This window comes from Pyrgilauda ruficollis, unplaced genomic scaffold (assembly GCF_017590135.1).
Source record: "Pyrgilauda ruficollis isolate IOZ18807 unplaced genomic scaffold, ASM1759013v1 scaffold19, whole genome shotgun sequence".
NCBI lineage: Eukaryota > Metazoa > Chordata > Aves > Passeriformes > Passeridae > Pyrgilauda > Pyrgilauda ruficollis.
In genome coordinates this window covers 1,745,002-1,771,602 of record NW_024518095.1, presented here as the reverse complement: position 1 = coordinate 1,771,602, position 26,601 = coordinate 1,745,002, and the positions used below count along the sequence as shown (strand labels likewise).

The 26,601-nt window shown below is 42.7% G+C and overlaps 1 protein-coding gene and 2 long non-coding RNA genes across 10 annotated transcripts in view; 1 reads left to right on the top strand and 2 right to left on the bottom strand.

Annotated features, from left to right (window-relative positions):
• Nucleotides 1-10,556, bottom strand: part of LOC121352519 — an 84,080-nt gene extending 73,524 nt beyond the window's left edge. For all 3 annotated transcript variants that reach the window (XM_041465555.1, XM_041465556.1, XM_041465554.1), the window contains exon 1: nucleotides 10,155-10,556. In XM_041465555.1, the coding sequence (XP_041321489.1) occupies nucleotides 10,155-10,532 (378 nt within the window). In that variant the 5' untranslated portion in view covers nucleotides 10,533-10,556. The remainder of the gene's footprint in view (nucleotides 1-10,154) is intronic.
• LOC121352520 overlaps nucleotides 1-26,601 on the bottom strand; it is a 160,608-nt gene that overhangs the window by 118,234 nt on the left and 15,773 nt on the right. Inside the window, exons 5-7 of one of the 6 annotated variants that reach the window (XR_005954943.1) lie at nucleotides 25,682-25,764; nucleotides 14,763-14,976; nucleotides 12,174-12,462 (exon numbers count right to left, since the gene is read on the bottom strand). The exons of 1 other annotated variant lie outside the window; for it this stretch is intronic. This is a non-coding gene — a long non-coding RNA (uncharacterized LOC121352520). 4 more of the 6 variants (XR_005954944.1, XR_005954941.1, XR_005954942.1 and 1 more) reach the window with 4 other exon arrangements.
• On the top strand, nucleotides 10,229-12,381 carry LOC121352521. Its single transcript, XR_005954947.1, has 3 exons — nucleotides 10,229-10,313; nucleotides 12,077-12,159; nucleotides 12,274-12,381. It is a non-coding gene; the product is annotated as an uncharacterized LOC121352521 (long non-coding RNA).

Here is a 26,601-nt window from a genome sequence, read left to right as displayed (position 1 = left end):
CTGTTTGCTGGCCATTGGGATCACCTTCCCTAGCCCTGCACCCAGCAGGGGTGCCCAGGCATCCTCTCCAGAGCTTGCCAGAGCAAGAATCCAGCAGGCAGATGGTGCTCTGAAACCCTGGATGAGCACCCACTCCTCCCTTCCAGTGGCTCTGCCATGGGACTGCATCTCCGGCAAAGAGCAGTAATATGGCAGAAGACAAGTGTTATTTCAAAGTGCTGAAGTCCTTTTCCAGTGAACACACGCTCATCTGTCATCATATGTAGGGTCACTGAAGGCAGCTGTCTGGAATCCTTTAACTTCCAGGTTATGAGCAAAACAAATCAGCTGATACCTGTTCTCTGAGTTAATCTGTCTATTGCAACCAACAAAATTGCTTCTGCTTGCATTTTACATTCTGTATGAGGAAAGAAAATTTCTCTGACATTTCTGGCAATGTTAAATAGCTCTGTACTCAGTAACCCACAATGTGCACAAGAAAAATGTGTATTTTAGAATAATCTCTACATTGTTCCTTCCCTATTGTTCATGCTTGTGCAAAGAGTCTAACAGGTTCTTGAGTTCCTGCAAAGCATGACACACTAATCCTCACAACTACCACTAACTAGCTGAGGAGGCTTTTCTGCCATAGCCACGCTTGTCTTTTAAAACATCACTCTCAAAATTATTGAATAAGAGCTGAGTATGGAGACAGATCATACACAGTCACTATTTGCTCTATGCCACCATGCAGAGAGTAGGGGTGTGCTGCCTGCCCAACTCTTTGACTCATGTTTTCAGGAAGCCACCACGAGCTGTTGCATGCAGAATAATTTCACATGATTCCTGAGGTATTAGGCAGTCAGCAGAAGTGGGAATGCAGAAATAAACCTGACTTTAAAATGACAAATTTCCCAGAATACATTTTAGATGGGGAAATGCCAGGCAAGTTCCTAGGTTAATATACTCTTGAACTGGGAGAGAGAAGCTGCATCTGTCTTGACTATACAGAGGGAAGACAGATTTTATCTCATTGATTTAAATAAAAAGTAAATAAGGAAGAGCAACTTTAGATGGTATTTATAGGTAGGGAAAAAAACATAATTGGCACAGTCCATAAGTTCAAAGTTTCAGTCATTAAAATTTTAATTACTATTGCCATGAGTAGTAAGAAAGATAACAGAACATGAAGCAATCATATTCAAGTGCACAAAAATCCTGTCTTTGCCTTTACTGGGAAAATGGCAGCACTGGGTTGGCCAGAAAAAGAAGTTTTGCAAATAGCATTGAACTGCTAAGGAGACAAGGCTAGATTCATCACAGAACCTAAAATGCTGGGAGAAATTATTCAAGACCATAGCAGGATCATCTCATTTGTTCCACAGGAAAGAGGATTCACTCAGTCACCTCTGAGACTTTCCATGAGGTGCATCAAGGGTAACTTTGGAGGGGATTCTAAGAGGCATGCAGATGGGGCAGCAGAAGAAGGGATCCCTGAGCAGTTCAACCCTTGATGATTACCCAGGGCACCAGGCCACTGCTGCAGCTCATACTGATATCAGCACTTCAAAAAGTAAAGCTGCATAAGGTACGGTCAGGCTGAGGAGAAGAAAGGCTCTGAAATGTGATCTGCTCCATCTGCTCTCCTCACCAGCCAGCAATTTAATCCCTCTGCAGATAACACCTCACAGGACAGAAAGAACAAAGCTGTCTCTACTCAGGCAGTGTGGCTCTATGCAACACCACACAGATCATTTTCCATATGGAAAATTTACTTTCAGCCCCAACTGAGATGACTATGTCCATTCTGCCTCCAGCCCATGCTCTCCAAATTGTCCCTATTTCGGTCTGCAGGAGAGTTAATTAGCATAGGGAAAATCAACTGAGTGTGTGAATAATTAAGGATGCCTGTCAGAGTTTATACTCTGGCCCTAATATTTTTAGTATGGTTGAGGCACCGAAATGAGTTTTATTTGGTTTGGGCACAGCTCTGTTCCCACTGAGCCAGCTGGAAGCATCACGTCCACAGCCACGGAGCGCGGCACCAGGAGCTGGTACACTGAGCAGGCTCCATGCCTGACTCCCTCCTGCTTCCTGCTCCAGGAGCTCAGGAGCAATGACGCTGACCCCACCTCAGCTAGTTTCCAGCACCCACGGGATAACACACAATAAATGGGAAGACCTCCTTGAATGATTTCACTCAGCAGCATCATGCAGAAATTCAAGCTGGTTTTTTGCAGAGCTGCCTTGGGAAGCCATGGTATCTGTATGACTCAGATATTTCGTCCCCACTTTCCCCTGGATAATTAGAGCTGACAGACATAACAGCAGTAAGGAAACATGCAAAAGCTTTGGCTACACACTATCATCTAGGAAAGCACAGATAATAGCAGGGAAAAAATTAATTTGCACTTTTAGCTTCCATTGCAGGACTTTTGTTTGGTACAATTTCTGTGTATTTCACATGAATATTAAATGATGTAGGGCCTTATCCTGAAGCTTTTACACATTCATTTATTTTGAGTTCCTGCTTATGCAGGAAGGTGTGTACCTGCAAGACTAAGGTCTAAGTGATCATTTCCATCTCCTTCTTTGTACATTATTGATCTCTCTGTACTTTTGCCTTATTTCCCCTGGCAAAGCCTTTCAAAGTCGAAGGAAATGAAACAATACTTCCCTCTACTGGAAGACCCCAGAATTCTGGAAATTAGTGTGAAGTGTTAAATTTTTCTGAGCTATTTTTGCTGGGTTGAGGGACAGGCCACAGGCAGAGGGCAAAGACAGAGAAGAGGCATAATTTTTTGTTTTGTTTTGTTTTGTTTTTCTTTTTTTTGTTCTTATCTCTGGATTAAAGCTTTGGGAAGTTCTTATATAACTCACTCTTTTTCTTGCAAGTTCTAGTCAACGTGCCAGGTTTATTTTAATTATCAACACACCTCTGAAAATCCTTGTGCCACTCAGGCAATATACTAAGAAGTTTTAAGTCCTGTTGTGCAATTTTCTGGATCTGTTACATAGTTGTTAGATTTTCTCAGGCTGCAATTGCATGGCCTATTCTAGGACTCCAGTGTCAGTTTTGGAAAAAAAAAAAATCAGTCACCATCAATGAACATCTTTGAAACTCCCTTTGGGGTTATGATTCAACGGCAAGCTGGGGGAAGTCTCCAGGGGACATGGAAAATTTCACTCGTGGTTTATAGATCTTCTTGAGAAGGCTGTTCCACAGGGCTGGAAAGGGTGATTCCCACTAGAGTCATGGGAGCCCTGAGATTTCCAGCTTTTTTTATAAATCAGGATCAAGTAAAGCAAGGTCAAGCACCAGCTGTCTCATTCCTGATTTCCAGGCATCATCTACTGGCAGCTGTCCATAAGCTTTTCTATAGATAGAGAGATTTCTACTGGTTGTGGAGGCCACAGGGAAATTTGATAATCGGGGAGATTTATACCAAGTAATTCCCAGATACCTCTGTTACTAGTTTTCTCTGTCAGGTTGTCTTCCAGCCTCTCTCAGGGTTCTGCACAATGCTTATGTTACCTTCCATACTTTCTGATTGTTCATAACTCTGTAATCAAATTAGGGCCATGAATGTAAGTTTGTTCAACAGCCTTAACATCTACAAATCTGTCTTCATATGAAATCCAAAGTGTCCTGGATTGCTCTTTAACTGACTAAGTATCATTATCTAACACCTCCTTAACTGATGAGGTAACAGATGAGGTATTTCAGCTGCTAGTAAAAGTTACCATTTCTGGGCTGAAACACAGAACTACACAACAGCAAAACTACAAGCAGGAAAAGACACAAAACAAATTTTTCAACTGAGAACAGGAAGAATTATAGGTAAGACCTCCATGGTCAGACCCTGAGACCATCTTTGGTTTGCATCCAGCTCAATTGAAGCAAAGCTTTCACCAATTCAGTAGTAGTTGCTCAAGGATGGCAGCTCTAATCCGGAGTTTGCATTTTGCCAGTCCTCTGGAATAAACAACTGATGCTTTGGAAAAATCATAGTGGCATCCCTCAGAGGCTACAAGAGGTCAGACTGCCCTTTCCTGCTTCCTAAGACCCACTTGAATCACAGGTTTAGCACGCTGGCTAAAAAAAAAAAAAAAAAAAAAAAAAAAAAAACCACCAAAAGATAATAATACAACTTGATTCATGGGCTTGACATGCTCAGCTGAGGACTCTTGCCCCACTTTTTGTTCAGTTAGTCAGTTCCTCTTTTTTACATGGAACCTCAGATACTGTGTTTCTTTCCTGTGTTCAGGAACATACTTGCCCTAAATCTGAAAAGGAAGGAAAATGTACTGCTGCTAAAAATGACCGTACCGTCATAGCAGGCAGGTCATGAGCTCTTTATGCCAGCAGCTAAGCAGTCATGCTCAGCTAGCTCCATTTGATGAAATCAGGTTGCACGTATGAGTAACTACTTATTCAGCCTCATATTGAATTCAAGATCTGGTCATTTTAAGGCAGAATCAGAAATCAGAAGACCATAACAGATCACAAGGCCTAAGTCACATTGTAGGAAAGGACTTTCTGTTCTTAATTATTCAGAGCAGTGGGACCTCAAGACTTGGCATCTCACATTGAGGGGAAAAAATGGTCCTTTTATTTGGTAGGAAAACAGCACAGCAACCTCCCAGAAACAACATAGCTGGAAAGAATAGAGCTGGGAGATTTCCTTTTAGGGCAAATCTCTCAACCATTCACTGATTTATTATTAACATTTGTACTGCTGCTGTGCTAAAAGGTCCCGGCTGTCTTGGGCTCCACTAGTCTAAGTACCATGCTGATGGCTTTATCTGCAACTTGAGGCTGCAGTTCAGCCTGTAGCCCAAAGGCCAAGATCAATGATACTTCACAGAGCTGAAGGGTGACCCGCTTGTCCTTTAAGCCAGAAAATTGTGGCAGAGGAGATGTTCCCAGGTGAGGGCTGTCCTTGCAGGTAGAATGGTCACTACTGTCTAAACACTTTTCATTTTGAAATTGAGACCAAATTTGAGCAAAATAAATGAAAGTTCCAGCCTCTGCAGACTTTCACATCTCATTTTTCAGACCTGTATTCCTTTCTACTGAACACAGAGGTCCATCATTCCTCATTATAAACAGGCATTTGCAAAATTGGTGGTGGTGAGGGAATTTCAACCAAGTTTATGAGATACACTTAAATGTGGCAACAACTGCATTTAAAAGGCCTGATATTAGCCCACTGCATTTGCAGCACTGGTCTCACTCTGGCTTTGCTCACTGTGGATAAAAAGTTGTAAATTCAACCATTGCAGCATGTTTGACTCAATGATCCAAGAGATCTTTTCCAACCTTAATGATGCTTTTTGTGATGCTTTTGGGGTTTTTGGTGACTCTTTCTTCCTGCCCTTGCTCTGTATATGGCTGACTGCTGTTTGGTTTGCACTCCATTATAGCCCCCAGATCCCCATGGATTTGCTTTGTTATGGCACAAATGCCTTCATCTTGTTTGTAATCCTATATCTGATTTCACTTCACTAGACACAGAATTTCTTACCTGATGATCTTAGAGACCTTTTACAACCTTAACAATTCTATGATTCTGTAAATTAATAAGCTGAAGTTTAATACTGACATTTCCCCAACGGATTTCACTTGGAATTCTCCTACTCTCCACAGTAAACCCCACCCATCTTCGACTTGGGCCTTGTATTTCTCCACTAGATCATGATAAAATTCATCAGTCCCTACTAAACCAAATAATTTATCAAAATGTTTGCTGTTCTAGTACATGTACAAAGCCCATCATGGGTAAAATTATGTTGGAACCAGAAATCTGGGAGTAAAAAAACCTAATGTGGATTATTTCAGACCCATTTTATTCTTTGTAAACTGGTCAAAGGAAAGAAAACAGGTGCAGTTTTGACACATGGGACATATTTCTTTCTAGGACAACAAAAAGTCTTCAGACATAGACAAAATATTTTATATCTGGTGATTTTAAACTTGGATAATCTGGCTACATAAATGTGGATGAACCAGGAGCACATATTTTTTGCTGGGTCTATTACATTTCACCAGTTCAGTCTTCCTCAGTGAGAAATTAATCAGCATGCTTCTTCCTCTACTTCAAATGTGTTTCTAGAATATTTATGTAATCTCTAAACTGTCACTCATTTTGTCCTTATGTTCTCCTTCCTCTCTTATTTGATCCTAATTGCTATGTACCCTCTCCTCATGTCAGCATACACTAGAGGTCTCCTTAAATTCTTGTGGAAATAAAAAAAATCAAGCCCTGGGGTAAAGATTTCTAGTGCTGGATTCTCTACCACTGCCATAACTAAGCAGTTCCAACTGCCTGCCTCATGGCAAATAAGTAAATGGTGTCTTGATTTAAGTGTTCCACAATCCAATAACAGTACCAGGAGGAGAGCCCAGCCACCTTGTTGGCCCGGCATCCACCTGTCTCTTCAGCACCACCACCTCTGAAATCTAGTTCTTTCCAATGCGTTTCTTTGGCTGTGCCTCTACATTTGAAACTGAACAACCTACCAAACACTATTGATTGAAACATTATGTTATCATATTACTTTCAATAGCACTCTACTCCAAACCAAAATAGCATTTGCCTTTGATCCTCTGTACCAGATGTTTTCACTGAGCTATCCAAAATGACTTCTGATTTCCTTAGTGACTAAAAATCCTTTCCAGCCCAAATTACTCTTTCCACATGCATATGCAGTATTTAATATGATGTTGTATCATTGTGTTGGGTAGCTGAGTTTGGTCCATCTGACTAGTGAGTCACACTATTTTCATTAAACTAGAAAAACCATGTGCAAGATTAATGTCTGATTTTCTTCACTCCCTCTTACATGAGCTTATGAAGACAAATAGTTTTAAACCATCATTCAAGACAGATCTATGTGTTATCAAGTCAGATCCTTCTGGGTTTTTAACCATTTACTTGATCAGGCCTGACCTTTATCCCCTTGTTTACTGAATAGCTAATTGTGGGAATTTTTGTCAAATCCCTATTCAGAAGAAAGCATATGCACTATCACTATATCACCTTGTCTCTTCAAGAAGAAAGGTGACACCACACTAGTACAACAGCATGAAAACTTCCCATTTCTTCCAAGGCATCAAATTCTGGTGCATCTAGGATACAGGGGGGAAAAAATAGGTTCTTGGAAACATAAAACCATACAGGACTATTAATTTGTCTTACAAAATAACTCTTCAGAACATAAAAGCAAATTTTTTAGGTAATCTGAAGCAAAATGTCAAATTAAAATCATGGTCCGTCAGTGCTGTTCTCGTGAGGGTGCCTCAATTCACTGAGAATCTCTCACAATGGATCCATTGGAAAGCTCCTTGAGAGCTTTTGAACTCTGGTCCAACAACAAAATAATTTGAGCACATAAAAGTAGGATCTAGACTCTCCAGTCACAAAACACATTTCTTCACATCCCTGTTGAGCTTCCACAAACCCTGCTATGCACAAAGTGAGTGGGAGTGAGAGCTGGCCAGAGAACTGCTACTCTGCTGTTCTCTGCAGGGTCATGGGGACAGCATTGCTGACATTCGTGACCAGGGTTGCTGGTTGAGTGGTAACAAGGAGTAGATGGTGGAGATGCATGAGGGCATAAAGACATGCTGAAAGTCACAGCCTGCAGTTTCACAAATCACATTATCTGTCATATATTTTCACTACTCAGATTGGACTGATAAGATAAAATCTTCCTGTTAGCCTGGGGTTCCCATGGAAATGAAGATTAAGTAATTTCTCTTTCTCCATCAGCTCTTCCTGCAGTTTTCTGGACCAATTTTTGGCTTGTTTTAATGCAATCTGACATGACCTCACAGTCCTCAAATAATCAATGTTTTTAAGATTTGCATGAAAATCAGCATCAAGAGAAAGAAGAGATTCAAATCTTCACCAGAGGAAAATCACTAAATCAAGCATTCTTCCTCTGGACCATTTGGCTATTTGGCCATGTCTCCAGACAGACAGACAATGTCCTGCCTCTTGCCCAGCCAGCAGTTAGGTGAAAGAGCAGGAAGCTACAAAGAGGTTTAAAGAACATGCTGGAAAAGGTAAAGATTGATAAGAATTACAAGGAACATTATTTCTGCAGACAGAGGAGCAGCCTGGTTCAGTTAGCACAGAGGCAGATGCTCTCAGCTCCCCTGGGCTTCCATGTACAGCAGCAAATAGGAGCATCTGAGTCAAAATACCTCCAGGGGAGCCCTAAAGCAGCCTCACTGCCTTCTCCTAGTGCGAGCCCTGCCTTTTCCATCCATTCCTGGAGCACAGGTAATGCAATGAGCACCATCTGAATGAGGAGCTGGCTTTTAGCGACATGGGCAAAGCTGCGGTTTGCCATGCTCTGTTTGAAGAACTGGAAGAGGATATTCCTTGCAAGGGAGAAACATGAAGGGATGACGTGGTGTAGAAGGGTCAGACTGTTCACTTCTACAGCCCACTGTGACAGGGAGGTGATGATTGCTGCACTGGCAATGGCCAGACATGAACTCAGCATCTGTCACAACATACCCCTAAGTGGCAGAAGGCAGAAAACCTGTATTTACACAGCTGTGGCTTGGTCCAACCTGGTGGTAAGACCAGAGGTGTTTTACCATCCCAGGTAAACCATCTGCCATCCTCAGCACATCCTCTGCCTGCCTCACCAGGGTAAAGAGTCAGGTTCTGGGTTTCTCCCAGTGTACAGCAGCTGCTGATTCCCTTCTAGATGGATCCCAAGAGCAGCCTTTAATTTTGAAGTCCTTAAGCCTGTTTTCCAAAGTGGTTCTGCCTTGCAAGGGAATTTCACTGAGACCAGAGAGTGAGGATGTCCCGGGGGCCTTAGGAGGTTCTCAACACTTAGTAAGGCTGGGACAAGGTTTGGGTTCCTGTACAACCTCCAAGAACTGCCTCAGCATTTTATCCAAACAATGCTGATTATTAAAGAAAAAAGTATGTTGGACATGTTCAAACCAGTTTTTCTGATGCAAAACATTGTGCAAACAGAAGTAGAAATAAGGTCATTTTGCAGTCTTGATTTGTCCCAATACAGTGAATAAAAGCAGCCAACCAGTGCCATCTGAAAAGCTTCAGACATTTTATAGAGTCTTCTTTGCCCTTCAGCGACAGAAAAAAATAAAGGAGGGGGAAGGAGGAGGGAGAGGAGGGGAAGAAAAAGTCTTTCCTGCATCTGTTTAAGGAAAATACTAGACAGTGCTCAATTTTACGTTTAGGGGGGGATGATTATGGCCAAAGGTTTGATGTGTGGTTTTACAGCACAGAAAGATATTCTGGGACATTTTGCAACCAAAAATGTTGTGTTCTGATGTGAACAAACACTCCATTATCTGAGAAGCTGATTCATTATTCCTCAGTGGTAGTGTCATGACATATTTTTAATTGTGAGCTTGTGGTGATAACAACTAAAAATGCATCATCTTTTCCAGGAAGCTCATCTAATGCAGAGATCCATTTGATCTGATTTCTCTATCGACTTGTTCTGCATGCCAAAATAACAAGTCATGCCTTCATGTCACCACTAGAAATGAGCTTAGCCAGAGTCCATCTCCAGACAGAAAACACACCCCGAGTCTGGAGGGATTTGAAATCACTAAATCATAGATCAGGAAATGGCTTCCAACAACAGAGATCAGAAGAATTTGGTAGGATGGGAATAGAGGCTGGGGAAAAACAAAGAGCTAGAAATTGCAATAAAATTTTGGGGATCAATGAAAACACCTTAAATGCAATTTGTTATGATACTTTAAGTAATTAAAGGCACATGAATGTGATAAGAATTTATGCCAACATGCTAAAAACATGAAGAATGAGTGTGCTATTCCCAGAGATACAGATGAGAGATTTTGGGGCCATTCTGATAGCCCCCTGAGCACTGCTGCTGCTGCACCACAAATCTGGCTCCCAGCCAATGGCAGGGAAGCTGGGGGCTCCATCTCACTCTTACAGCTTTGCCACGCTTTCACCTACATGAAGCTGTAAACTCTACCTTAAGAAAGTATCTCAATCATTCATACTGAAGAACCCTGAAAATTTTCAGACAGTTTGCTCACTTATAACAATATCTTGAAGTATTTTACTGACAGCATTCTCCAGAAGCCTTTTTTGGCACGTCCAACTCCAAGGACTGGAGCAGATTGCAGTAGCACTGTGACTTACTTGGCTGACACGTTGCCACACATTGCACCCGCGGCTCGGATGACGCGTGCAGTAGACCTCTTTTCCCGAAGATATCTGCTTCAAGGACGCTTCCTCCTGATTCTCCTGAAGCCAGGCAGAGGGTCCCCACGTCCCACTGCTCTCGTGTGTGTGTCGCAGGTTTGCCGCTAGAGGACACTGAATCAACATGAGACCTTGCTGAGGGCTGAAGTGGGGGGTGCTGCTAGGAATGGGATGGGGGGGCTCTGCGGGCGCACACCACTGCCTTCTCCCACTTATGTAAACTCTGGGAAAGCTGGAAGCTGGACGGGGGTGGGTCTCAGCTACACCAGTGCTAGTTTGCCACTCGAGGGTATGACTTTCTTGGATGATTTCCATCCCTTTGGGATCCTTTCATTTTATATTTGGGGTGCATTTTTTATACCGCTGGGGAGGAAAACTGGGAAATCAATGTTATTTTGCATTGTGCAAAGCTCTATGTGTTTGTTTATGATGGGGTCTTTACTAGGGAGCCCATTCAAAAGGAATTGTGAAAGAAACCAAACAGGAAAGGGTGGAACAATAATCTCGATAAGAAGCATCACAGGCAATGCTCAAACACAATAGTCAGATTTACAGCCTGGAAGATGTGAGGGCTCTGCCCCAACCCAATGAAACTGTTGTTTTTCCAGGGCTGTAGATCCGGAGATCAAAGGGTGAAGATCAAGCCTGCAGAAGTTGCAGGAGAGAGGGGGGTGAAAAAGCTCTTTTAGGCTCTTGAGGCTGACAGATGTTCTGACTTGGCCTCCAAGAGACCAAAGTTTCATCCACTTACAGAAGTAATTCTTCATTATGAAGAAAATCTTTAATGGTAGGAAAAAAACCATAACTATCCATGCTTTCTCCCAGGAGGGGCTTTCTACTGTGCCACAGCTGCTGGTCTGTCATGGATATCACTCTTCATGAATGAGAGGATCCAGGGAAACTCTTAGGAGGGCCTGCACCAAATGCCAGCACACCAACAGTGTATCCAACACAGGGCTGGTTCCTGGTATAGGCACAACAGGCAACAGACTTCTTGAGGAGAGCAGAATGGACCAGGTCCCCATTGTCCTTGGCCTCTCTCAGGATAGCCAGTGTAGCTGCTGACACCAAGGGAAGGTTAAGTCAGGCAGGTGAGCTAACAGCTCTCTCAAGGAGCCAGGATTCTGCCACGAAAGACACTCTTGCTTCCCCCCACAGTACTTCTCACAGAAGGAGAAGTAGTCCTCCATGCAAGGAGGATCTGTGCCTTTCCAAGCCCCCCTCATGAAATCACCAGCCTGCTATAGCTCTCCATTCCCAATGCAGGCATCTTAACTCTGCAAGAGATGGGTGCCATCAAGGGTGGCCTGAAGCCAGCTGCAAGTAAAGCCTTGACAAGGCACCGAGGAGGAGCCATGAACAAAATTAAATCACCATGGAAATGACACCAAGGCACCACCACCTCTGGGAAAAGAGAATAAATATTTTCTCCATTAAAAGCATGGCACAGACCCTGTGCCAGTGGAAAGGGAGAAGTATGTTTGTGTGTAAGAAGGAACAGCCACTGTACCAGGGTGCAGCTACACTGGCAGTGCTGCCAATAGGAGAGAGGACTGGCACCTGTCACATTCCAGCATGGAAAACCATGCTAAGTCTGTGGGAGTATTCATAGCACTCTGGTGGGTACACAGTGTCTCAGAGCTGGTTTTGGAAATACAAGGTCCCTTATGATATTTCTCTTCATTTTTCTTCTTTGGACAAATACATTAGTGCAGAGTCAATTCCTGTTTATCACCATGAAGCACAGTATAGCAGTCTTTGCACCAAATATTGCTACTGGCAAACATCTTCAGCTGCTAAATCCTGCAGTAAGGAATGGAAGGGCAGAAGGAGCGTGCAAACAGTACTGTTTTTCCCAGGCTGTTCTTCACAGAAACTACCCATAGTGTCTCTCATGATTGGTGAGATTTGAGGTACAATGGGAACAGAAGAATGGACGAAGGTAATTTTTTTTAATTGATGACAAATATTAACCGTTATTGATTTTCATGCCACTAGACAACATACTATTACCCCAAAGTTGCAGGACACATTCCACCCAATTTCCTATTCCCAGCAGGTAGAACAAGCTCACAGAGGGCAAACAGGTCCAATTCAGAGAAGGGCTGCAAACCACCATCTCAGGAAGAATCCCAGACGAGCAGAGGATGTTTTATGGGAGAAGGAAGAGGTTGACTTCACCAGTTACCCCCTAAGCCTTTGGCTTCTTTTTTTAACTGTTCTATGTAGCAAATCTGGTTTCTTTCTGAAACATCAAAGTAAACCATTCATAAAATTATGAGACATTCTTCTCTGTTATTTTAATCCATACAGTTGCCAAGTTTATCCCCAATCCATAGGCAGCCCATGATAAGCTAAAGTTGTACTTGGAGCAAGCTATTTGATGAGAGAAAATAAAAATCTGGCTGTTTTAATATCCAAATGGGTTTTAAGACAAGCAAGAGAGATTTATTTTTTCAAACAGAGACAAAGAGAGAAAATTTAAAAATTAAGTATCTGGAAAACTTGCCCATGTCAAAATCCTCACAGACACCAAGAGGCAAGAATACAGCTCTAAATCACAGCATGAGACAGGAGGGGCTGCACATCCTTGTCATGCACAGCCAAAATCAAGAGCCTGAAAGGAATCTAGATAAATCCCATATTGACATAACTCATACTTTCTTTCACCTCTCTGGCCCCATCCCTCAGGATTATATCAAGATAGACTGAGTTATCCAAACTCTGCATTACTCAATTCCATGTGGCTGCAACCCCCACCTCACCTACCCCTCACCTCTGCTCTCTGGCCCTGACCTCCATGGGAGCTCAAGGTGGAGTGTCTCACATACCTCCAATCTCACTCCAGAGAGTCTAATGACAACATCCAGTGCTTGTTTAACTTCTGGGATTGCCAGAAAGAGCTATATTTAAGAAAGAATCTGAAAAGTTGCCCCTTTGTCTTGTGCTTTATGGAAGTTCCTGGCTCCTTCAAGTCTCCCTGTACCAAAGCTAACTATTAAGCTCCTGTTATTGCAGCTCATTGCAGTAACAGCAGTTGCCCAGCAAGCACTACATTCAAGCTGCAAAAACCTTCTGGAATTCACATTAACATATAAAGCACATTTTGTTGTATCAAAACACTTTCACTTTTTAATTCTCTGCTGTTATTCACATACATGAAATGGGGATAATTAGCAGCCAAAAATGTTTTACAACTTCTAAAAGGTAATAGTTGCATCAAGTGTGTCAAATGCCTTCCTAGCAGCATATGTGTACATATTTTTTAGCTTTCATTTCTGATTTATTTTTTAAAAAATGAATTGAAATTAAGACACCTGCTGGTATTCAACCTCTACCTAATTTCAATTACCACAAGCACATAATAGAAGAGCAAATACAGGCAATTTCAGATAGCTATATCATTTGCCATCTCTTGTTTAAAAGAGCTGTTATGTCCTATTTTGATGGAAAAAAGTTAATTTTATGTTCTGATTTCCTTTTTTGTTGCACAAGATAGAGATGCACAAGATTCCAAAGACTCACAAATTGAACAGTTTTACAACGCTGCAGCACAATTACAATCTCCATTCCATGCATATTCAGAAGTAACAAGCAGAAGATTTTCAGAGATGTTCAGAAACACAGAGTTATGTATGGGATGAGCTTTTGTAATCAAAACCATCAGCTTGAAATTTTGAGTATTATTCATTCACTGCTTGTCCCAGTATTCATATTAATGAAGAGCTGTGAAAATCCCTGTCCCAGCTGATTTATAATAAAGCTTTAAGACAGGAACATCAGCACATATTATACGTTAAAGATAGTACAAAAGTCTCAAATAATTTTTAAATTAATTTTTGTGGAAGTATGTTGTGAAGAATAAACTTCAACTGGGGTGCTGGCTGCAAATAAGTAATCCAATCTATTAGGTACAAACTCTGCAGTGGACCACCTTTCTACCTGGGTTGCACCATCTGGAAACACCACTGGGCTGGAATATAACATGCTCTTGCTGGTGTTGCTTGTCATAGCTCCAAAAACAGAGAACTGGAGAGCAAGTTGGAAGAGGTCAGGTTTAGGTTTAATACCTTCTCAAATATTTAAGTTTACAAAATAAACATTTATTATTATTATTATTATTATTATTACTACTACTATTGCTAGGGGAACTCACATACGGAAAGTAAAGCTACGTGCCATTGTACCATGAATTCAACTGCTAGCCATGGGGTTTTTTTCACCATTTTCAAATGACTTTGCAATTTTTTTCTAACAGATCAATAGCTCAAATACAGCTCTTCTGATGTCCAAGGTAGCTGCTTTCATCTGGAGTCAGGCTTAATCCTAGTGGTACCTATTCAGGGGGTCCACAAATATATATTAATTTACAGCTGAGTTTGGGGTGGTTTTTAGAGTAAAAGGCACAAGTCCTATGATGGAAGAGCAGAATATGCCTCATCTGACACCTAGAAACATCTGAGCAGACTGCACACTTCCTTTCCTTGTGCCAAGCAAGGAAATGCAATGTAATATGGTACAGGCCACGTACATCCAAAATCCCACCTTTGCAGTCTCTTCCACAAGCCTCCTTCTTTAGCAAAGTAGGAGTGGAGGTAGGAAGCAGGGCCTCCTGGTGCTGATCTTCTCCAGACAATCTCCAGCAGAAGACAAGCCCCAGGTGAGCACTGTTGTGAGACCAACCACAGCTGTCCAGGAACACCCTGGACCAAAGAGAGCTGGTCTGGCTGCAGGAGAGCAGCAGCAGCGAGGATCTGAGCTGGAGAAGGAGAGGACAGTGGTCCATTAGCTAACAAGCTAACAACAAATGGGCACAGAGGCAGCCCATGCTGGGACTGCTCAGTGTATGGTTTGAACCAAAGGTCTCTGCAGAAAAAAATTTCCAGAAGTAGATGGGTCTTGCTTGGAAATGATCCCAGGTACATCCACGCCCAACACTGTGCCTCACTAGCCCCACTTCTTTCTAAAGTCTCTTCATATTGACTGTAAAATTCAATTGGAGGTTTTTCAAACCCATGCATTTATTTTCTCATTTAACAGCTATTTTTTTGCTTTTTGTGGTATGGCTGTTTAAGAGGGTAAGCTAAATAAGTATATAGTATTTAAGACGGTAAGCTAAATAAGTGCCAGCCTCAAAACATGACAGTATAGTTCTAAGGGATTCTAACTTTTCTACTTACAGATATCTCCCATTCTCCAGCTTCTGTGAAATGCTGTTTTTTACCACTAAAATGTCAATTTTTGTAATGTGAGCAGGACTTCCGTTCTCACATTGGCATATGACAGCACATCTACCAGACATGACTACACTGAAGAATATCTTCAAGATTTATTGCAGCCTCAAAGGGGTATTGGGCTTGAAAGGGCTTAAGGCCTCTGCAACAGAAATAATAATTCAGGGTCAGGCAAAAACTTTTACAACTACAGACTGTCTATATTTTCCCCAAACCAGCAAAACTAAGTTTTATAAGAAGCAGTAGGGAGAGTCAGCTGCAGATGCACATTGGGAGATTACAGGGTATAGGTATGCAGCACCTCTCCAAAAAAAACTCTTTCAAAGTACATCTGCAGTGAGACGGGCTATCTATCAAAAATAACTGGGCCTTAAGCCTAAAAAGACAAGATGGGTAATGAAATCCCTAAGGCATTTTAAACTATTTTGGAAAATTACAGATTAAGCAGAGGAAAGTATTTTAAGCAAAATTTTAAACCATTTATTAAAGCAGCATAAACCTTCTGGATATAACCATCATCAAAACACAGGTCTGCCTGCAACTCTAAAGGTGATGGGGGAGGGAATTACTGTGAAATTTTTTACCAGAAGAAGAATAAAAACTCCCACTTAATGTCAACTATGACGGACTTCTAGTGCACTGCTAAAACTCCTTTTAAGAATGGAAGGAAATAGAAATTGAGTTCTCAGCTCCTGGTTCACAGGGTCTCTGCAAAACAACAGCAAGACAGGATTGCCCTCTGTATCTGTCTGCCTCTGCAGCTCTTTGTTGGAAGTTGCCACCTCACAGTTCACAAGCTGTCACAACCTGCTGCATAACCATATAGAGGGAAGGAGACAGGTGTTTCAATATTTTCTGTGCTGCTTATTAATGTTGTCACAAGCTAGGCATCTGGGAGACCAGCCAAAGATGACCTTCATTTCTCATCGTCTTAAAGGCATACCTCCTCTTTTTTTCACTCAATTCCCATGCCATCTAGCTTGCACTGTTCAGTTTAGTTTCTCCAATCCTGGAAAGGCTCAGCATCCACACAAGCTCTCAGATATCTCATCCCTCATTCTTGGTAAACAACCAAGAACATGCTACATTTAATCTCCATATTTCAAACCACCACAACAGAAACCCTAGTACTACTTGCTTGGGTCAAATGGATAATTTAGGAAATCACCATGTCTGGCTGTCTGAGACAAATGCCACACAAATTCCATGCCTTCTTAAAAAAGTATAGGGAAGTTTTCTGTGCACCAAATGCCATCATTGCACCTCTTCTTGTTGCTACACCAACAGGGTGGTTGTGATTTTGAACACTTAAAGCACAGAGGAGTTGGCAGAAATCCTTGTTCTCTGAAGAAAACTCTCCCCTTCCACATGTTCACAAGTTAATAGCACATCCAGAAGCAGCATGATGAATTTGAGGAAGCCAGAAGCACATTCAGTTCTGAAATGAGGAGACACTCAGTTTCTCTGCCTTCAGTTGCTCAGTGGGAGAGTCAGAGGGAGTATTTGATACTCTCACTAAGTCTCTTTTTTTGGTGAAAGTCTTGGAGTCTTCAACTGCTTTGTTTTATTTATGACACCACATTGGTCTAATTATGGAATCATAATGACCAGATACTTTCCAATGACCCTGTACCACATTTCACCTTGCCAAGCTCATGGCAAGGGAGCTCCTCACAGCCAAAAGCTCTGGGTTTATCAACAGCTTTATAACCATTTACAAAACAGCATTGCTCTTGAAACTCCTGCATAAGAGCCTGGAGTACCACTGGCTTCCCTCACATCTGCGCACCTTCAAAGCCACTTCTGAGAAAGACGACAAGTTCTGCCCAAGGCTTTGCATCCTCCTCTGAAGTTCACCCCCCACCCATGATTTCTGCATCCTCTTCTTCCTTTCCAACACCTGTTATCGCACAATAATCGCATCATTGTGTGCCATGAACTAAAATTGTATGCTGGTGTCATAGTCTAAAATGTTTTTTGAGCCCTAAATTGTCTACTAGACATGCTACATTTCTTTAGCCATCTTTTATCATTAAGGCTTTTTTACAAAGATAATCCATTAAACAATAGTCGAAGAAATAATTTCCACCTTATGTCACCGGGGCTCAGTTACCTGAAAGCAGCACATATATCAGAACAGCATCACGCACTTGTACAGCCTTGGCTCAAACACGACTGTCATCAAACATGGCCTCTTTGTCAATGCTCTGGTAGTTATACACAGCAGAAAAAAAGGCACATAATTCAGGACTCAGCGGATATTCTCAGTCAGTCAAATGAATTGTTCTAAGGTATCCATCCCACAACATTTAATTTGCTAGAGCTGCACATTCCTCTTATAAGCATATACTCTCCTAAGAGCAGATTCCAAGTCCATGTCACTGAGGCTGCCATAACGCAGCTGACCTTTCCCTGGTCAAGAAACACTGTCGTTTCTTTGAGACATCTTCCATCCCAGGTAGGAAGACTTCAGGCGTTTTTTCACTGGGTTCTGCAAAAGCCAGACGATGGACCAGCTCTCACCCATACCATTGGATCACTGCATTCAAAAGGCATTTGTCTGTTTTTCATGAATGAAAATAAACAAGTCATTGTCCACACAGTTTTAATGGCTATCAGACATCACTATCTAAGTAGCACTAATTTTGCTCACAACTACTTCTGCCTCCCATATTTAACACAACACAAAATTCTAATTTTTTAATCACTACATACTTTTGCCAAAATTCTTTTACATCAGAGATCTTGTCAGGTTCTGGTGACAGCCCTGTCCAGCTGTGTCAAAGCCTTCAGAAGGACTTCTCTCCCTAAATTGAAATCCAGATCATTTCTGACTCAACATCAAACATCACCTAAATTTCATGAAGAGCTGAAGTCACACCAAAACATGATGAGATTTGCTTGTTGGTTTGGCTTTTTTACCAGAAGAACCTGGGAGCAATGAAGCCTGGCAAGACAATGATGAACAGTCAGAATGTACTCTAGTTATTATGTAGTATAATTGCAGCAATTATTAATTACCTGCCATTCTGCAGTGCCAGAGAATTTCCTTTTCCTGACAGTCTCTTCTCCTTGGAGCTTATTAATGACTTTTGACAACAAATCTCTCCTGTTTTATCCTTGCTATATGAGATTCCCTTCATATCAAAAGTTTTTAATAAATCATATAATTGCTTTGGACAAAGGCTTCAGAACATATAAAACTTCCAAAAAATATGTTTCAATTTATAAATCCACAGAGACCAAAATTACACTTATAAAATCCCTGCTGATCCTCACCCACAGGCATCCTCTTTCTCTCCTCATCATAGTGGTGAAACCTTTGTCTTACTTTGTGTGTCTGCATCTCTGCATTCCATGGGTACCAAGTTCTGCACGCTGCAGGAGAGCAAGGCAAGCAGGGCAAGGGAGTCTCTCAGCCCCAGTGTTCTGCTCCCCTCAGCACTCCTGCCCCTCGTGCAGGCAGGATCAGAGCCCCCACCACACTGGCAGACAGCTCTGTAGGATGCTCCCCCTCTGCACCTCCCACACCAGGTCCTCTATTCTCAGGCAGATAGATTTGGACAATTGGAAAAATGGAGAAATGTCTACAGACACTGGTAAAAGTGTCTTCACTCCAAGAAGCTGTATCTAGAGTACACACACACGTTTTACTCACACTCATGGAATTGACTTCTGACGTGAAGGTAAAAACCCCAGCATTTTAAAATACACCAGTGTCATCAACACAAGGTAACACAAAATTTCCAAGCATGATTTTAAAAAAAATCTCTGTCATGTGATGAAGACATGCTAGAATGTGACTTTTTCATATTTTCATCCAGTCATACTCAAAAGTTTTGGCTAACTAACAATAATAATAGCAGTAATGAGCATTACTTCCCTACCACCAAGTTTGCTATGCTTACCTAAACAAAAACAGACATGTTTTGATATAAAACTCATTCTCTGCATTAAACAAATGAGTGCTTAAAATGAAATTTTTGGGAAGGTGCAGTGAGTTTTCCCATCCTGAGTATTGTATTTGCAGGGTGCCTTAACGTTGGAAGGAATGATGAATCTGACTCCATGTTCTCAGAAAGTTAATTTATTATTTTATGATGCTATATTATATTAAAGAATACTATACTATACTAAACTATACTAAAGAATATAGAAAGGACACTTACAGAAGGCTAAAAAAATAATAATAAAAACTCGTGACTCTCTCCAGAGCCCCAACACAGCTTGGCACTGATTGGCCAATGAGTCAAAATAATTCACAGCAGAAACCAGTGAAACAATCACCTGTTGGTAAACAATCTCCAAACACATTCCAAAGGAACAAAACACAGGAGAAGCAAATGAGATAATATTGTTTTCCTTTTTCTCTAAGGCTTCTCATCTTCCCAGGAGAAAAATCCTGGGTGAAGGGATTTTTCAGATAATGTGAATGTGACATGGTGGATGTATCACCCTCCAACAGAAAAACTGAGCACTTTCTTGAAAACATCCTGAAAGCAAACAAACAAGCAAGTAAACAAAAAGAAATCCAACCAACCAGAAAAAAAAGCAAGATATGTACATAGAAACTGAGTTATTCAAGAAGAACATATATATTTTGTAGCCCATTAACAGTTCTATTCAGCATATTGTCTGACATAAATTCAAAGGGCAACTTTAATGCCTGTAGCTGTTTCAGGAGGAAGCATTCTCTATCCAGTCACTGCTTCAGTCAAGCCTCACTGTCTGTCATGGACACATTTTGAATATCTCTGAATTACCTGACACACTACTGATAGGAAAAAGTTATGTACTCAGCTCTTTCTACACACAACTTCTCATGTATTAATTAAAGTGCTTATTTTAGAAAGAGTGGGCTTTTAATTTCGGTATTTTGATGGAAGAGAGCATTCATAAGATTTGTTACAGAGCCATGTGATGCGCCTTCCCATGCCTCAAGCTGGGCCCCCTTCCCAGGGTGTCAGGCCCTGGACCACACAGACTCACTTCAGTGTGTGAATTCCAGACATGAAAATATTTCTTCTGTTGTAAAAATACACTGAAGTGGACAGATACCACCTTATATCACCATAGCAATCACCACTTTAAAAAACCAAGACACTTTACACAATGCAGTTTGGGGTTTTTTCCATGGCACCTTTTTACTGATTTTTAAGATTTGATTGGCACTATACTCTCCAAAACTTGCCAATTTAGAGTCAGGTATTCTTTATGCAAGTTGTTTTTTCCTACTGTAGTGTAAGCAAGAGCTGCATTTGTCACTGTGGGCATATTTACAGCCTCCCTGAAGTAAGGAAGGGTTCTTCAGTGCTGCCCAGTCATGGCAGATAAATTAGTGCCTGCCAGGTCAGGCTCAAGGAGTCCAGAGGCAGCACATTATCCCCAGCCACGTGGCTGAGAGAAGCTTTTATCTAGTTTTTGTTTAAAGTGTAAGAGACTGCTTGGCTTTAACCAGCCTACTTAGTTGAGCTGTGTAGTTTCTTTATATAAAGTCAAAAGGCTTTGAATGGTATTAGACACTTTGGCAGACACTTCAGTTCCTTTGCTCCATAACAACCCTCTTTTCTTCCATACACAATAGTAGATCTCCTTCAAACTTGATTTAACAGATACATAAAGGACACCTCTCTCCCTTCAATCACCCTCTTTCTTTAGGTTCATGAAACCTTGAAACAGTGCCACTACTTGTCACGAGCAACCAGCCCTGGCTGAAGTTTTATTTGCATCGCAGGGACAGACTGTTCCCATGGCTTCCATGGGGACCAACCTCACTGCAGCACAGCAGAGCTGCTGCTGGTGAGCCCATGCAGGGACTACCATACCTCCAGTCCCTCTGTCTGAATCCTGCGGGAGCCTTAATGCATGTTCCCATGGCCTTCCTAGGTTCTCATATCAGTACTGTGTTTGCAGAAAAAGTCCAAGTAAGTAAAGGGCAAACTCACCTAATAAATGCATTTATCTTGTTTCCAACTCCCTTTTTAATTCCTATAATGAAGCAGCAGCCAACTCTGCTGTGGGTGGAAGCAGGGAATTTGGGCATCTTTTTCCTGCACAGCAAAGTGGTCTGCAGCACCAAGAAAAAGCAGTACCTACAGCAGAAAAAAATTAACTAATTCCTTCTCTGGTGACAATGCTCCTACCTGCCCAACCCTACTGCTGGCTGATGGAGGTAGACTGCAGCCACCTCCATCCAGCGAGTTCACTCCCTGGCTTTACCAGGCTATGCCTCATATTTGAGGTAAAGACCGTCCTCTGTAACCTACTAAGGAAAAGCATAATAAGGAAAACTGAAAGGTGAATATTATCTTGGTAAAATGGCACCACATGCTACCACTCTGACATTGCCCCCAGGGGGGCCTGGGAAGGCTGGTCCCAGAGCCAAGCGGGTAAGTGCTGCACTGGCACCACACCCCACCTCGGAACAGCCCCATCAGCAGCATGGCTAGGTGTGACCAGTCACAGATAATTCACATGGGAATGAGAAATGGGGGAGATCCAAGTACTGTCAACCCCTTTTTCAGTGCTAGGTACAGCCAGGATGATCCTTTGTAAGTGACTTGCAAGGTGGAGTCCGCACGTGGCTCTGGGCAGCAGCTATAGGAAAACCCACATGGGGCTGAGCACTGTCTCAGGGGGCTCCACCACACAACAGGGTGTTCAGCCCCACCAGAGAGGTGCCCCATGGATGCAGCACAGGCATTCAGGGTACAGGAGGCACAGAGCCCAAAGGCTGCCCTAGGGGATATGTCTAAACCTGAAGCCTTTTTAAAAAGCCTATGCCTATTGCAAGGCAACATTGTTGTGAAACCTCTCCTGCAGCCAAAACTTTCTTCCTCAAAAGAGAGCTAAGCAGGCCCCCATGCCTATCAGTCCTTGGCAGATTAAAATATTCAGTTGGTACTGGGCAGATCACTTCTTCTGCTGCAGTGGAGGCAGAGCAGTGCTTCAGCCCCTGTGGCAGTCCCCAAGCTTGCAGTGCCAAAAGGCCTTAGGCCCTGCAGATGCTGCCAGTGCTTCTGGGGACAAGTTCAGCTGCCCATCACGAGCTGCCAGTCAAGGCACTGCCTCGATGGCCAGGGCATGTGCCAACCACTCCTGCGTCTGCATCCAAAATTCAGTTTTGTATATTCGTCCCTGCCTGTCCCAGCTCTCAGAGGCTCAGCTGTGCTATGCTGTGCTCACCACAGATGTTCTCTTCCAGGTGCCTCTCCTGGCACATGAAAGAACCACAAAGCCTGGGTTTCACTCAGCTACTCAGGCACTTGTCTCTCAATTAAAACACAGGTGCAGAACAGAGGAAAATAGCCCAGTACAGCACTGCTCTCCTCAAATGGTGGGAAACTTCTGCCTGCTGCCACGTCTTTCAGCTATAAGCTTTTTTTTTCTTTGTTGAGAGATATGCACTGGCAGAGGAGAAGCACACCATTCCTCTCATTGTTGCTCTTCAGTTTTGCCCAAGTTTTGTAAAGGCCAAGTTTTGTAAAGGCCTTCTCATCCACCAAGGTTTTTGGGCACAGGGAAGGATGATGTTTCTCCCCCTCAACCCTACCCTCACAATATGGTTTATAGCTCAGTGATTTGGGACTAGCAGAAAGGAGTGGGCTTGAGAATCCTCTCAGACAAAGAAGAGATCCAAATCCCTGCCTTATACCCCACAGGAAGGTGTCTAGGCATGGAGCTACTGTATACCTATGGCAATCAGCCATTTTATTATAAGACAAACCTCTTTCCACAAACACTCAATTCTCTTCAGGGAATAGGAAGTTAGCCCAGGATGACTAGCCAGCATGTTGGCCCCACAACTGCAAAGTCTCCAGATTTGATGCTGAGCTATGTGTACAAGGTCTTGGCTGGGAGAAGCACCTTGCAGCCTATCATTTAGCCAGCATGGCATTGATGGCCTGTGCTGTGCTGCCACCAAACTGAGAGCACCTCTAGGAAATTGCTAGTAAAAACTAAAGCACCTCTAGGGCCAATGGATATTGTGGCAGTTTTCAATTAAATGTGCCTTCAGGTAGGATTTAGTTGTCTTTGTGGCAGTAGTCATTGTCTAGGATTATTGTAATTGTCTAGATTCTAAGAGCAGAAAGGTGAGAGCTGCACTATCATGATGCTCTGTGTGGGCTTATGAGTTTTCCATGCAATAGAATGCACCTGCCCCAGCACGGTACCACCTAATAGAAATAGAAAGCAGCCCCAACACAAAGCTGGCTCACAGCCATCTCTGGGAGCAGCACCTGTCTCAGCTCCCTGGCTGCTTGCCCCTGCACTGGTGGCCCAGAAGCTACCCAATACATTCTCTCCTGTCACTCAGCAGCTCTATGCAGTGCTCCGGAGATTTACCAGTCTCCAATAATTTTCACACCCGACAGAAATACAATTCTGGCAGGGGAACAGACCGGAGCACATGGGCAGGCACAGTAATTGATGTTTTCTCCTCTTTGTCTCTTTGTTTCAGATAATTCCCAAAGATGTGTCTAAGCCCAGTGTTTGTGAAATGGTTATGCCATGAACAACACTGACTGGGCACACATGACATGAAACACTGCTTTAATCTAGGGAGGCTGAGCCTCACCGCAACCCCAGCTACTCCAAGCAGCCACCAGCTCACAGCGGTTCCTCCCTTCCCTGCCCAAGCATAGGCCATTTCATTGCATGACAGCACAAACTCCAAACACAAAACTAGCACTGTAATTGGTCATTCTTTCTCCCATAACAGTGTCAGCATGGCCCTGTCTATTCTGCCATTGACAGAGGCAACCAGACTAGTACAGAAGGATCTACAGCAGTGAAAACAAGACAAAACTTCAAGGAGCAGATGAATGGCTACCACCTACCTCTGGTCATGTTCCCATTTTCACTGGCTTACCATACTCTTTAATGCCATGTAAAGCTGTGTTAACTGAGGCATGAGGCTGCCTATATTACTCTGGCTGCTGTTGCAAGGGTACAAGCCAAGGGAGTAACCTTCCTGGAGAAGAGCAGCAGGGTTGTCATGTTAGGAAACAATATTATGCTTCTGAACCGCAAAACTGCTGAAGTGCTGAAAACAGTGTGATCCACCCACTGGGCAGCAGCAGCACTTGAGCCTGCTGTATTGGACACCCTAGGTACCTGTGGTCTGTAAGCATCAAGGTTTTTTGCTTTAGCCAGGAATGTTTGCTGAGTGGCACACCCAGCAGTTCCATCCCTCCACTGCCAGTTCAAATGCAGGTCTCACCCTCAGCCTCAGTCCCTCAGCACCACTCACGCTCACTGCCCTGATGCTGATAAACCCAAACAGCCAACACGTGCTCCCAGACTGCAGAGCCGAGGGTGAAGGCAGCAAAGCTTTGCCAGGTGGCTCTGTAAAAAAAGGATACATGTGCCTGTGTAAATTCTCCATCGTAAACAGAGCTGTAGATACGAGCAAGCCAGACCAGCTGCTGCAGCAGCCAAGTACACTGCTCTCATTATGCTGACACTGCCAGAGAAACAAACCCCTCCATGAACCAAGGGCTTATCTAGAAAAGGTGCTTACGGGGATTAGGACTTCATTCCTGTTTCACAGTCAGACAAGCTCTGCCCTTGACTTCAGAGGCTTGGGAGGTTGTGCTGGGCCAAGGACAGGCTGGGAGGGTTTGGACTGTGACCCTCATGACAAAATCAATAGTGCTCACGTGGCTAGTGCCACTGTGTAAATCAGTGGCTTGTCAGTCATGGGGACTGGTCTTCTAAAAAAAAAAAACATCACAACAAGAGATATAAATTACCTCCTCCAGCATGTCTTAAATCATTCTGAAAAGTTATTGTATCTTAAAAGAGATAAAGAATTTGCAGATTTGTAAGTACCTTTAAAAGAGTACTAAGAATCATATATAAATACATTAAATACATTAGAGAAATATATTCGATTGAGTTGAATGTATCAAGGGGATGCAAAGATTTTTAACTTCTCCTCCTGCTGCTAAATTTGTAGTTTGAGACTTTCTTGGTTTTAAAAGCAGATAACCTTACAGAGAAACTATTTCAGGAAGGCAGCTTCACTAAGCACTTTTTGGGGAGAATTCATGCAAAGAGCTGACTAAATGTGCAACCAGACAATATATAGTCAGTGACAGGCACAGGTGAATTACCTGGCAGTCTTTTTCACTCTGACATGTGGAAATCAGATCTGTCAGCAGTTATTTTTAGTAGACATGGTGTCATGAAGGACTCATCACAAAGTTTTTGTATGATTTCACTTACCATACTTAATAATATCTGTATCAAACTTTGAGGCGATGCAACTTCTGCAATGTGTGCAAATGAGGATCATGAGTATACAATTCCTGCAAGTAGGAGTTGGTTGTTACAGCAAAGCTAGAGGTCCCAATTAATGTGTTTTGTGTAAAACTAGGAAGCAGCTGGCTTGGCTTTCATAACAGTTACCACAACAAAGTTGCAATGGAAGGGGCAAGCAGAGACACACATCCAGACTGAGCACCCTTTATCCAAATCACAGCACACACTGTTCCCAAGACAGGCCTGTCCAGAAACCAGCTTTGGCAGCTGCTGTGTCAAGTGTCAAGAAAGGGATTGGGCGCACAACATAACCTAGTCAAAGGCTGAAATTAGATACATAAAATACAAGAACTCTTATCTGTTGCTGTTGATCTACCTGAAGTACAAAATCCAACTTGCAAAATTGCTGGTTAGACTTATATTAGACTTTCCTGCCCGTCTTGTTTAATAAGGGTTCACATTTCCTAGGAGTCGTGCAGGTTTGACTGCAGTGAGGAGATGGCCCTCAATGGGTGGATGCTCATCCGCCTTCGTGAGTCTTCCTCATTGTGATTGCAGAGAAATTGTGCAGAACTGAGATTCCTGGACCAAATATTGCCTTTTTCCCTTTTCACCTAGTCAGCAGTGCCACTGGAGTGAAGTTCCCTTTCCAGACCAACTGGGGAAATTCATTGTTCCTCAATAATGCAGGTGACCAGTCTGCAGATATGTGCATTAGTGCCTTTTGTGCCACCCTCCACTTTGAGCTTTGGGCGCTAGGAGCTGGACAGAAGACAAAAGCATGGATGAAGATGTGGTCCTTCATCACAGCAGGTTTTAATTCGTGTTCCCAATGTCCAAATGCTGCAAGTAGGGACAGTACACAGAATATTGTGTTATACTGA